Source organism: Malaclemys terrapin, chromosome 8 (assembly GCF_027887155.1).
Source record: "Malaclemys terrapin pileata isolate rMalTer1 chromosome 8, rMalTer1.hap1, whole genome shotgun sequence".
Taxonomy (NCBI): Eukaryota; Metazoa; Chordata; order Testudines; family Emydidae; genus Malaclemys; species Malaclemys terrapin.
This window is the reverse complement of record NC_071512.1, coordinates 77,121,826-77,134,880: the sequence shown is the minus strand read 5'-3', so window position 1 is coordinate 77,134,880 and position 13,055 is coordinate 77,121,826. Positions and strand designations below refer to the sequence as shown.

Below are 13,055 nucleotides of genomic sequence, written 5' to 3'. Positions count from 1 at the left end.
CTATCTATATATATATATATATCTATGGACTCTCCTAAAATACTATTACCTCATCTGCTGAAGAATGAAGTACTTCCCAAGCCACCACAACAATTTTGAAGAATCAAACAGAAGACTAATATAGCATTACAATTCATCAAAAGAACTACAAACAGCCACAAGGTTACATAGTTACAAGAACTAAGAGATGGTGGCATGGGGACAGGAATTTTCAATTGCGGGCAATCATGAAACTGAAAATATATTCTTAAACAAGAGAAGTTTGAAATACTCAAACACCTGAATAGCAAGAATTTGCTAAGTTCCAACCTCTACTTGCATTCACTGAAATAGGATCTTTAAAACACTCGTTCTGGTGGGAGGTATACAAGTATAAAGTGAAATTTGTGGCATGAGGTAGAAAGCACTCATCTATAACTTGGATCAATTTTACATTTTTAAAGTAAAAAACGTATTGTAGCTCCCTCATTTAATATGCCATTTATGTACAGCTCCAGTCACCAATCTCCTTTACCCATTTCTCAGACTTACATATTCAGTTGTCCTGCTTTATTCAAAAATATTTAAGTTTATCAAGAGGTTTATATCCATACCTGCCAGTGTTCCTCCAAATCCTTGACTTGCTGTCTAAGTTCTTTTAGGCCCATCAAAGCTTCTGCTTCTCTCAACTTCACTGCAATCAGTTCTTCTTGGAGTCTGGCAACATTATTCTCATCAGGTAAAGAACTGTTCCTCTGCAGCAAAGAACACCCTCTTAAACATTTAATTGAAGAAGTGTGCATTTAGGAAGTTTTGTTCCAAGATCACATGGAGTGATCACAATTCCTGATGCACCTTAAGATGAAATGAAAAGCTTTAAAGCTAAATCTGAGACTGTAGATAGGAAAAAGTATGGATTTAAGTTAGACAAAATTTAATCTAAAATTACATACCAAGATTTCAGACCTCCTGGCCTCTAGATTTCTCATGCTGGAGTTGATGGCATCACTAAAAAGCAGGGCAGGGAGCTGGATTGCTTACACTGTCTTTGGTATTAATAATGCCAACAAAAAAGCATGGAAAACAAATCTGAAGGTTTTGAACTCTATTTTTGCTAGGTAAAGTGAAGGAGGAATAGATGTTATACCATTACGGTGATTTTTGCCATTTGAGCCTACACAATCTTATTAATGAATGAGATCTCAAGACTAATTTTTGGAAAGTTTGTTCATCTTTGAAAAAGACAGAAGAAAGTGATGTTGAAAAAAGAAGGGTCAATGAAGATTCAGAATGGCAGCTGGGCAAGGAAACAGATGAAATAACAGGGACAGAAGCAGAACCTTACAGGACAGGGGGAAAAGGAATACGTCTGGGGAAAACTAACCAGAAAGAAGAGTACCTGGTAACAAGAACAGCTTGGAAAAAGTTTAAAAATACTAACGTGGAATTACTGAAACAAATTAAAACAATAACCAAAAAGTGGCAGGGAAATTTAAAAAAGAAATCCACCTGAACAGGAGCATCTCTGCTCATTACATTGCAAATGTGTGAAGGACTTGAACTGCTGTCAAATACGCAAAGTTTAATTATGTTGTTCCTCCTGCCCCTCCCTACCATTTTTTAAAAATAGTGTTTAACAAACACTAGTTGTTTTTTGTACCTTTGGTATATTTGGGGATCATGATGATTTGGCTAACATAGGATTCAGTAATACCATCAGAATTAACAGATAGTAAACATTCACTTTAACAGCTTCAACAGGTCTCAGACTAAGTGCTGTAGCTATTTACAAGTGTGAATAGCTACAGTATATCCTGCTAGGCTCCTGAACTATTAGTGCGTCAGTGTAAACCTCAGGAAAAAGAATTTTTTCCCAGCCTATATGGTCTAAAGATAGTAGACTGCAGTAGTCAAAGCAACTTTTGGTTATTTTATGTTCTCTCATCCAAGTGTACATGCTCCAGTCCACTTTATGAAGTTATTTCCTAAAACTGGGTTTTATCAGTTATGGTTATAACTCCTTTTTTCAGATGTACACTGAATTTTTAATTTAAAGAAAATATCATGTCCATGTCTGAAGAGGATTAAATATAGGTAAATGCTCATCTGAATTTTGGGGTAGGACCCTCAGACCATGAATTCTTATTTGAACACATTAATGTTTTATGCATCTTACCCCACCACACACAGGCCAACCCTTCCAGATAATTTGATTTACCTGTTGAGTCAAGATTTTACTTTTAAAAACACTGTATTCCAGGTCTTACTTTGCCTAAAATATAAGTTTTGATTAAAGTCCTGTAATCTGGTGGGTCTGTCCACCAGCTTGGGGACAAAACAGTCAGCCACAGCCACCTCTGTTTTAGCCTTCTATGCAGGCTTTTATTCTTCTGCCACACAAATGCAAGCTATATAGAAAAGTAACAAAAAGGGATAGTCCTGACCTAGCCGGATACTGCATGGTCCTTTACACTCCAGAAGCTCAAGAGGTCATGCCCTCCCCTTAGCCTCAGGGGGACCATTGGGCCTACCCAACCTGTTACAATCTTCTGCTGCTGGTCAGGGAAATGTCTGTCTCTCTCCTGTTTCCCCCACCCTTACAGAGCTGTATCCTCACTTATATCTTCCCACTGGGAATCAGTCAGTCATTATCTGCTGGTTGGTTTGTTCCCAACTTCTGCAAGGGCTTGCTGTTCCCTGCTTCAACAGACCCTTTGAGAGGCAGACAGCCATACTATAATCCTGTATCTGTGGGACTGCCTAGTCCCCCAACCAGTACATCATATCAGTTATATAATTTGGGATTCTTCCATCTTATTCTGCCAATTTTTGATGTGCTGCAGATTTTTGTTCTGCAAAGGAAGCTGGATATTTTGACAGTTGATTGTTAGAGGACAATTGTAACTTTCAATAAGCATGAAAAAGGAGGGAGATGGATGTCAAAACCAAAACTAAGACAGTTGAGGGGGCATCTTTTTCCTCTAAGTAACCCAGGAATTTTTCCTGCCAAACAAGTACTTGAAAATTTGAAAAGGAGGAGAGCTTGAATTTCTCATTACAGATACCTTTGTCAGCAGCTAGCTATGGCCTGCATCAATATCTACCAGTAGTCCAAGCATTGGATGGACACTATCTTGAGGCTTGACAAAACGATCAATAATGAAACAAAATATTTATATGAACCACCAGACTTCAAAGTGATCACATGGAAATGAAAGGAAAGGGAACTGTTCACACCTGAGTACTGCACCAAGATCTCGGAAGGCTCAAGCATACATCTTTGCTTTTGGTTACATTCATCTCAGATTTTTGAAGGTTTTTTGCAACCATGAGCTAGAAACCGAACAGGATAGATTGTACTCCAAAATCATGCAGCTAAACTATGGGGACTTGTGTGGTTATTTACAGTGCTACTTTATACTGAGAATCCTGGTTTTGATTTACCTTTTCCATCTCTAGAACCTTATCTTGCATCTCCTTCAGAGCACAATGGGATTCCGCTTCACTTAGTCTGGCTTGGACCAACTCTTTTTCCAGCTGTAGCACAAAGTCTTCACTGTAGCGGGAACTGCATTTATGCTATAAATTTTGCAAATATACATTATCAAATGAGAATAGTAGTGTATAAAAGTTTTCACACACTTAAATCTACAAATAAAGTGTGCTCCTGAAAGCTGAAGACTAACAGCAGTATGCTTGACAGTACAGATAGGTGCAGTACATATGTCTGTCCACAGCTCTTCTAATACGCTTCCATCCAGACTCAGATATCCTAGTGCTGTGCCTCTCAACCAGAAACAACCTAAACACACCCAAACATACAGGACCACATTGTGAGCCCCTTAATTCCATTGGGTTACTCACATATTTAGTCCCAATGAAGTCAACAGGAATATTTGTTACAGTAACTGATCACCAACGTGAATAAGGGGTTAAGTCTAGCACAGTGATTTTGTAATGTGCAAAAACGAGAGTTTGTGTAAAGACTAGTTTGGCACAGCTGTCCTAGTTACAGTCTGCCTATTAGTCAGAGACCCTTCTCCAATCCTAGTTACAGTCAGCCCATTAGTCAGAAATTTTCAGCAACCTTTCAGTACCCCTGAAAGATTACCACAGATCTTAGTTCATAAATCATTGCTTACTTTAAGTATCAGAGATGTAGCCGTGTTAGTCTGGATCTGTAAAAAGCAACAGAGAGTCCTGTGGCATCTGTTAGTCTTAAAGGTGCCACAGGACTCTGTTGCTGCTTACTTTAGTGATACAACTAGAATTGTGACATCCTGGGACTCCTGAAGAATCCCTCTCCTGCTGCTCCCTTCAACTGACTTGCCCACCATATTAAAAATACCACCCACAACTCCAGTAACAAAATGTCATCCTTCTATCCCACTTCTGAACTAGAATATTTTTGTAAAGTGGATAAAGCAGCCACTTCCAGCAGGGAGGCTTGACTGAGAACTTGTACCCAAGCAGGATGTTACTTCAGTGCAGTCACATTTCACTTCTTGCGACAGCCACATTATAAAAAACGCATTTCTTTCAAGACTGCTTTAGCAGTGCAACAGAGGACTTTGCCGCCACCACAAAGCCAGGAAGATTAACAATTAAATAGTCCTCTGCAGAAACTGCTTGATAGGCAATATCCCCCAACCTGAGAATTTCTCCATGAAGTTTATGGCTCTGCCATTTGGAAACGATGATTGTTTAAGTCTCCAAGAAAGCAGTGGTCTCTAGAGTTTTTAGATGCATAAGTGCTATGAAAGTCCAATTTGAGGGGCAACAGTTGAATATAGTTTCTATCATATAGTATTAACTATAACACCTGGAATTAAGAGGTTGTATATCTGTTTTACTCAATCATCAAATCAGAACATTAGTTGTAATATATACACAAACAAAAATACTTCCCTTTTGTCTATGTTTTTCTTGAACAATTTAGTTTCTGAATTAAATAAAAGACTTTGCAAAGCTACTGAAACATAACTTATATTATGGTAGCACTCTACACTTGGACTAGACACTGTACAGAAATAGGAAGACAACCCTTGTCTTGAGGACACAAGCTATAAAGACAGACAAGCAGTACAAGGTGAGCATATATAACATACAAGAAAAGGGGCCATGGTGATGGTTAGCCATTGTTAGGTTTATTTTTTTAATGTATCAATTACATTTGTGAGTTGTATCATGGCCTTTAAATTCAGTGCCTACAATTACCCTAGAGGAAAACTTATGGTAGCATAGTACAAGTTATATGCCTACAACCCCTATAGGGAGGGGTTGTATACAAACCTCAACGACCAAATCCTACTCAGTTTACTCATGCAAGCAGTCCCATTGTTTCAGTGTGACTACTCATTTATTGCAAGCAAGTTTTGGCCCTAAATAACTGTGACAGAACAAATATGCATTGTAACATTTAGGGACCATCACAAGTACTTTGGTATGATTATCAGTTTTCCTTTATGACCACACTACTTTAATTCACATCACTTTTCCAAATTTACATAATTAAGCCCCATAGTGAGCTTACTTAAAAATTTATATATTTCTTGTTCCAAGGTCTGTTTAAGATAGGACATGCAAACAAGAAATCATGGCATTGTTCCTTTAGGTTGAAATCCTCATTTTACTTTTAAACAAAAGGTTAATTTACAATAACTCATTTTTTAATGGGAAAGTGGAGACTTGAAAAGCTACTTAAAAAAACTTGTCGCTTTTTACTTAAAAACAGTAATTCCTGCTTCAAGGACATGATTTTTTAAAAAAAAAATCGAAGTTTGACAAGGCGCTTATTGAAAGTAAGCTACTTTATTTCTAATTTGACAAGTTTCGGTTGGCTTTCATATAGTCCATTGCACCAAAATGGTCCATGACATGTGGGAACTACTCTAATTTGTATACATTTTCTGACCAGTATTTTGTTCCTTATTGTTGTGATATCACAACAGTAACTGAATGCAATTTTGTATTTCAATTCTTTATTTTATTTCATTTCAAGTCTGTTTGCAACTTTATGTTGCACTTTATGTTTAACTTTATGTTGATTGCCCAGCACAGTCAGAATAACCAGGAGCAGATTTTTGCAGCGTGCAGAGTTACAGCTTTTTGCTCATCAGATAATCATGAGATTATTAGAAGAGATTAGATTTTCCGTTCTACATAATGAATTACCAGAATCAGCATCATTTTAGATAATAAACAATTAAGAGTCTACTTAAAGGTGTGATTTTACATTGAAAATTTCGCGAAGTCAGAGCAACTTTGTTTTTAGATGCCAGTAACTTGCCCCAGGACACACAGGAAGCCTGTGGCAGAGTGAGAAACTGAACCCAGATCTCCAAGTCCCAGTCCAATGGAACACTCTTAATCCTTGGGAAGATGTTACACAGATGCATATGTATACTAAAAGTTTACCTCTACCATAGGTACAGCTCCAAAATACATGGAGACAAACATAAGTGCTGGAACTAGGGATGGTGCGGGTGCTGCCGCACCAACGGGCTTCAAAGTGTTTCCATCATATACAGGGTATACTCAGTGTAGTGGGGGTGTTGAGAACCAATGAACCATACAAATTGTTCCAGCACCGTGGAGGCAAATCTAGTATTTTCCTCATTTAGCTTCAAAAATGGATACATTACTCTATGTTAAAAACTCAGGAACTGAATTTCAGCCACTATGAAATGTCTTTGGCAGCTGCCGGATTGTCACACATGGCCACATTCCCCAGGAAATGCTTTTGCAGCGATCTACAGTGAAGACATTAAGATTATTGGCTCAGTGAAATCCAGGGCTGCTCACATAGAGTTGCCTGTGGCCAGCAGCTGCACACTCAGTTTTGCTTATAGAATCAGGCAGTATCTTTTCCAAACTACTTAGTTTCAGATTCTCCTTGGGTAAGTTACATTTTGTTTTATGATTCTTTAACAATCAAGCTAAAAAGTTTGCTGCTATGCACATACACAGTATTAAAATGCTTTAGTGAATGAATTTGTATTTCCTTGGTCAACACTATGCTTTTCAATATCACACATTTTGGCAGGTGTTCCTGAAAAAAGCTGCACTCTACAGCATTATAAACATAATTGAATACATGTGCATTAGTCCCCTTCCAGGAAGCGTCACTATTCAAATAGGACATTTACTCCTTTAAATGTCTACTAAGTTTGAAAGCTAGCCATCATGAGCTTCCCGAAGATATTTGAAACCATTTTTAACCCGGCTGCACAGGCCCTTAAAATTTTTTATTTATTCAAATCAAAATTAGATTTAGTTCTAAGTTATGTGATTTAGGGGGGAAATTGAGGTTTGTGTTCAATTGAATTAGACTATAAAATGCATGACAAACTTGCAAACTCAAAAGAAAATTTAAGAAATATTAAAAAGATCCTTTGCTTCCCCGTAAGGTTCAAGTTAGAGCTGTGTCTAACAGTTTTGAGAGATCGTTAGAGTGATCCCCAGCTTTTACAAATCCAAACAAATTAAATATTGTAGCATTCATATATTTGGTTTTCCAAAAATAAATAAATAAATAAAAATTTAAAAAAATTAAAAAAAAAATCTGAAGTTGCCTCATGGAAGAGTCAATTTACTGGAGATTTGTTACAATAAAGGTTTGACTCACCTCACCAACTCCCTTTAAAAATTATCACATTTTTTAGAATAAACTACTAACTTTCAAATTTTGCTGAATTTTGAACACAATTTCCTCCATACTCCCTGCTAAACTGTAGTAAATTTGTGCTAAATGGTCTCTTAATCTTTAGGTTACCCAATGTTTTCAGAAAACTGACAAGTTACTAAAATTTTTTCTTCTTTGAAATATATTGTTGAGAGCCCATGAAAATATAAAAATTGTTAATCATCTTCAGATGTCTTCAAGACAACAGCTGTACCAAAGTTTTTTGTTTGTTTGTAAAATTATGTTCTATTTGGCACAAATGCTACCTACAACCTTTTTATTTCAGAATATGGCTGCCTTTACAATGCATTTGCTCTCCTTCCCCACTTGGCAATCTAATAAAACTTTTAGGCGGTTAATTTACACAGTTGCCTTATATTTGGACATGCAGTTTAGGATCTGGAACAGAAATTATATCTCAGTCAAATTTTCATGCCAGACTGCTACCTTAATATAATCAGCTATACAAAGAAAAAGGATCTTGTTAGCCTATATATAAAATATGGTCAGATGTGATGTGCGTGTGTAATGAGCAAGATTTTGTCAGCATACAAAGTCATCAGTAGTAGTTCCAAGTCCGTCCCATAATTATTGTCTGAAGAAAGCTTTAAGAAGTTTTCCCCTCCTTCCACAGACAAACAAAAGTCCACAAAAACTGCCTCAAAAAGAAGCTTTGGCAATTTGCAATAGAGTCATTTATTTTTACCGTCAAATTCCTTACAAATATTTAGACTACGGGTTTAAGAAGAAAAATCTCAAGGCTGCATACAAGTCAGGGTTCTGGTGTCAACAGGCACACTTGGGTAACATGCACAATTTTATGTGCATTTGTAGTCTTGCAGAGCAGTTGTGTAGAAGATATTTAAGACAAAATATTTTACATAGGTAATCTTAAAATAGGGCCTTTAGTCATTTCGTGCGAGCTTGAAATCTCAGATCTCAACAGTTAGAATCAAATCTGATTAGTATTTGAACATGAGTAATTGCACTTTTCACATCAGCCTGGCGAGCATAATTGCAACTTGGGTAATAGTCTTCCTACCTAAATCTGCTTCCGAAGTTTCATCTAGAGAAGTTTGCTTTCCCTCCTAAAGTCCATTACTGCTGCTGTCTAAAAGAGACTGCTGCATGAATACTTTCCATTTGTTATCTTAATGTTCAGTATCTATCAAATTTAGGCCTCAATCCTGCAATTCATGGCATACAGATGCAGATATGCGCCCATACACAGTCAACTGCAGGACGAGGGACTTCGACTCTAAAGTATTTCTGGCGTGGACTGCACTTTTGAAATTTATGCAAGTTATATCATGCAAATACTTCTGTGTAATGCCACTCAGAGATGGCTGTTAATGCATCACCAGTAAAATAATTTTTGAATCCTTCAGGATGAAGGACAATAAACAAAGGAAGTTATAAGACTATATTGATATCAAGATGTTCTAATACCCCCAAGAGTGGGCCCACAATAGTAAGCAACAGCATCAAAATAATGAGATGCCTCAATTTTCCTGTCAAAGTTGTTAATTATAAATTTCTTTTGAACTTCAGATTTTAAATGTTATTAACTTCCACTAGGTGGTGCTGTGCATACATTCAAAGTTTTTGCAGCCACTGTATCTATTCCTCATGTTAAAAAAAGTTTACTATGTAAACCCCGCCAACACACAGTCATTAAAAATCCAGGAAGGCACCAGTTCAGGCAGCCTTAGCATCTAATCATCCCATTAACAAAACGCACCGACTCCTCACCTCCACAATCAACTCCTTTGCACTTCCAACATATAGCCAATGACAATGCACACCAAATTCCTTTATATCACACAAATGCACAACTTTAACTCCAACTACAGATTGTATCTACAGAGAATATTGATCTCTCATGCACTTCCAGTCTCATGCATTATTTGTACAACTGAAAGCATATGGCTGGAATCAAGGTTGTGGGTGTGACATTTAGGGCAATTTAGTACATGCACAGTGATTACAGGGCAAATGCCTCCCCTCATCCCCAGCAGGTCTCACCATCCCTGCAATATCCATCCCATCCTCCACCTACACAGCTGCTAATCCTACATATGTGGCTCCTCACAGTGCTACTGCCCAGTGTGCTGAGACTCAAGGGGGTGAAAGCAGTGATGCCAGAGTTGGTATTTAAGAGGGCTGTGGACAAAGACTGTCCAGGGGGGCAAAGGTGGGAGTGTTCTTCAAGCATATTAAGTACAGAGGACTCCCTCATCCTTATGCCTAGTACACCAGAAAGCAGACGTGCCAAGGAGGCCCTTTAACATCATTTTAGAAAGGGCTCATTTTTAAAGTGCCAGTCTGACTAGTAAAATAACTGAATAAATAATTAAATTCACTTGCTCCATACACAATGAGTGAATTTAGCCCTCAAATTTAACAAAGTAAATTGCTAAAGATAGATTTTAGTCCTACTTTAATTGCAAATTTAAATGCAACACTAACTATGGAGATGCTACTGTATGTCCAGAAATACATTTAGATACAAACTCTTATTTTTTGTTGGCACATGAGAATATATTTTTGAAACCTTAAGCGGCTGTGGGTATAAAAAGTTTCATTTCAGTGGAAATGTACTTACTTGAATGCTTTAAGTCAAAAAACAGCCACAAGAACATCTCCACCATTCCCACAATCCATTTCTTATTCTTTTTTAATGGGAAACTTGCCACAATTAAGCAAACAGTAATTTGTTACACACCAATTAGTCAGAGCTCTCTTCGCAGTTATGATCTAGTCAGTCAGACTACATTTTCTTATTACAACTACTCTGAAATGCAATATTTGGGCATTACAAATAGAGATGCATATGCACAAAATGCTTCAATTTCTACAAATTTGTATTCCAGTTGTATTTTGGGCATACAGATTTATCTTTGTCGAATGAAAAACATTTTCCAGCTTCCCAGATTGCAGGTGCAAATATTTCCTGAGCTTTGGGGAAGGAATTGTGCAGTTAAGGCTGGTACTGGCAGGGAGGGCTACAGTTCTATTTTAATTTGATAGTTCTCTTGTTGGTAATACCTGTTTGTACAACTGTGTTTTAGGCATGTGCCAGAAGTGTCTAGAGCTCTGGACAGGTACTTTGTGATGCATGGTCTAAAGTGTTATGGGAGTTTATATGCCAGTACATAACCGCTTTTCTTAAATGCAAGTTTAGACTGCGGAGGCACATCTATATCTTTCAGGAGAAAATAGCAAATGCTCTGACAGCGGCTTAGAGCAAAATGACACTTTGAATCCATTTTGTAGCAATGACCACTTAGCGAAACTTCCATATTCCACACAAGCTAGCTACAGTTTACACACCTACTTTATTTCTAAATATAAACCAAAATATGCTGTAGCAGCATAGTTAATGTTCTCCTTTAGTAAAGAGGGCTTTTTTGGTACAGCATAAAGTCTTAGCATGTCACTAGAAGCCTACAGATGAAATCTTACTAACTGGTTTACAGAAAACTAATCTCAGGAAACAACAAAATGTCTAAGTAGGTAGAAAAATTAAAATCATTCCAGGTTAAATTATAACAAGAGGCTAGGCAAAGGTTTTACGAATCAATTTGCAATTCCTGGACTTATTTGAAGACCTACAGAAAAATATTGAAGGAAAAATAACTTGTCTATCTGATATATGTAGGATATATGTAAAGAAGTGTAATTTAATCTATCAATAAAGCCAAACCACGCTATTAAATGGTCTATCATTCTTACAAGTTGGATTTTGTATAATTTCATGAGTGCAGATAGTATGATAAACAAAATATTTACAAGGACAGCACAGAGATCGTGCCGTGACCAGTAGAAATAAACAAGTGAATGAGACAGATGAGATGAAGTGCTACCAGGCTCCTTACCCATTGTTGCTGCTGGAGCTCCCTGATGGTATTCTCAGCTTGCTCCAGTTTAGTAATGGCCTCATCACTCTGCTGTTTGATGGTGGCTAGCTCCCGTTTTATGAGGTAGTTTTCCTCAGCCTCCTGGGCCCTTGTCACTTGTCCCTTAGGACATAATTTTCTTTTTAAAGCAGTTGAGGACAGATCCAAGACAGACTGTCTTTGTGATGCTTAGCCATTTACTTTGCGATATTAAATCTCACAAACAGCATAGAACTTAGTTACAATTGATAACAATTTAGTAAAATGTAGCAGTTTAGTACTGCTCTAATTTGTGAAATTAAAGCTTACCATCTTTTAGCAAGTTCAGTTGTGTACTTGCATTCAATAAAATTCAGTTCATGCAATGTTACTCTGTTATACATGCACCGGTTTGCTAAGAGTTTTCAGCGTTCAGTTTAAGGGTAAGTGTTAATACAATGCCACAGAATCCATGGATTACAAAATTCATGTTAGAAAAATATTACAACGTGCAGATGTCAGATTGGTCTATTTTTAGATGCTAAAAATAAACAAAATTCTAATGAAGAATTAGCTAAATATTTTATGTCCAAATTAAGTAGGTAGGGTTAGATTTCAAAATAAATGCATAGAACTATCCATGCATTAAATACAGTGTTTTCCATTTTGAGGGTGGGAGGGGAGGTATAAGGTAAAATACTTAAGGACTATACCTGTATCAATCTATCTGCCAAGGAAGCACTTTCCTACAAAAAGGAAAAATTTAGACAGGAATATAAGGGAAAAGAAAAACAAAAACAGAGGAGAGGTAAGAGTGACAAATTAAGATCCAAGAATGAATGTCAAATTCTACCCATTTTCCATACAAACTGTAATCTTTCAGGACTGACTTTTCATACAAATTAATACAATTTATGTTTGAAAGTCACTGCAATGATTACCTTCTGTATCAATCTATAGCATTCCATTTTAGCAATCAATGTAAGGAGGTACTCAAAGCCAGACTAAGAATTTAAAACTCGTCTAGAAGAGACTGGGTATTTTGCTGTGAACCATTTTTTGTTTAGTCATTTACACTAGATAGTAGTGCTCTATCTGAAATATTCTGAATATGAACAGGAATGTAAAGTACTTGACCCATGGTTATACCATGAAAGAAAGGCATTATCTAATCATATTTAAAACTCCGCTAAACGCAGAGTCATTCATGCAATATCAAGACTCCCAAGAGGTAAAAGCAAGAAAGTTAAATGATGCAAAATGTCAGGCACGAAGAGCCAATGACTTATTCTAAAACAGGTTTAGGAGCCAATGCATTAGTACATTCTAGCAAACAAACACACCTTGCTCAAGTTCTACAACAGAAAAGTTTTCCTAGATATCCAAGTACTCTGACAAGCATTCTATCCAAAGCAGTTCAGCTTAGCCAAAGAACCCACTGAATCTTTCAGGCACGTGCAGTTTCAAGTCTATTCTCTTCTAATGCACTTATATGTTTTTCAGATTCTCTGCAA

The 13,055-nt window shown here is 37.0% G+C and overlaps 1 protein-coding gene across 14 annotated transcripts in view; it reads right to left on the bottom strand.

Annotated features, from left to right (window-relative positions):
• The window catches only part of EVI5 (ecotropic viral integration site 5), a 142,738-nt gene that overhangs the window by 79,740 nt on the left and 49,943 nt on the right, over positions 1-13,055 (bottom strand). For 10 of the 14 annotated variants that reach the window (XR_008445871.1, XM_054036615.1, XM_054036622.1 and 7 more), the window contains 4 exons: positions 12,255-12,287; positions 11,542-11,685; positions 3,424-3,558; positions 594-734 (listed from right to left, as the gene is read on the bottom strand). Coding sequence is in view for 13 of the 14 variants with exons in the window: in XM_054036615.1 (XP_053892590.1) it covers positions 594-734; positions 3,424-3,558; positions 11,542-11,685; positions 12,255-12,287 (453 nt within the window). In the remaining variant the exon portion in view is untranslated. The remainder of the gene's footprint in view (positions 1-593; positions 735-3,423; positions 3,559-11,541; positions 11,686-12,254; positions 12,288-13,055) is intronic. The other 4 variants (XM_054036620.1, XM_054036617.1, XM_054036621.1 and 1 more) reach the window with 2 other exon arrangements.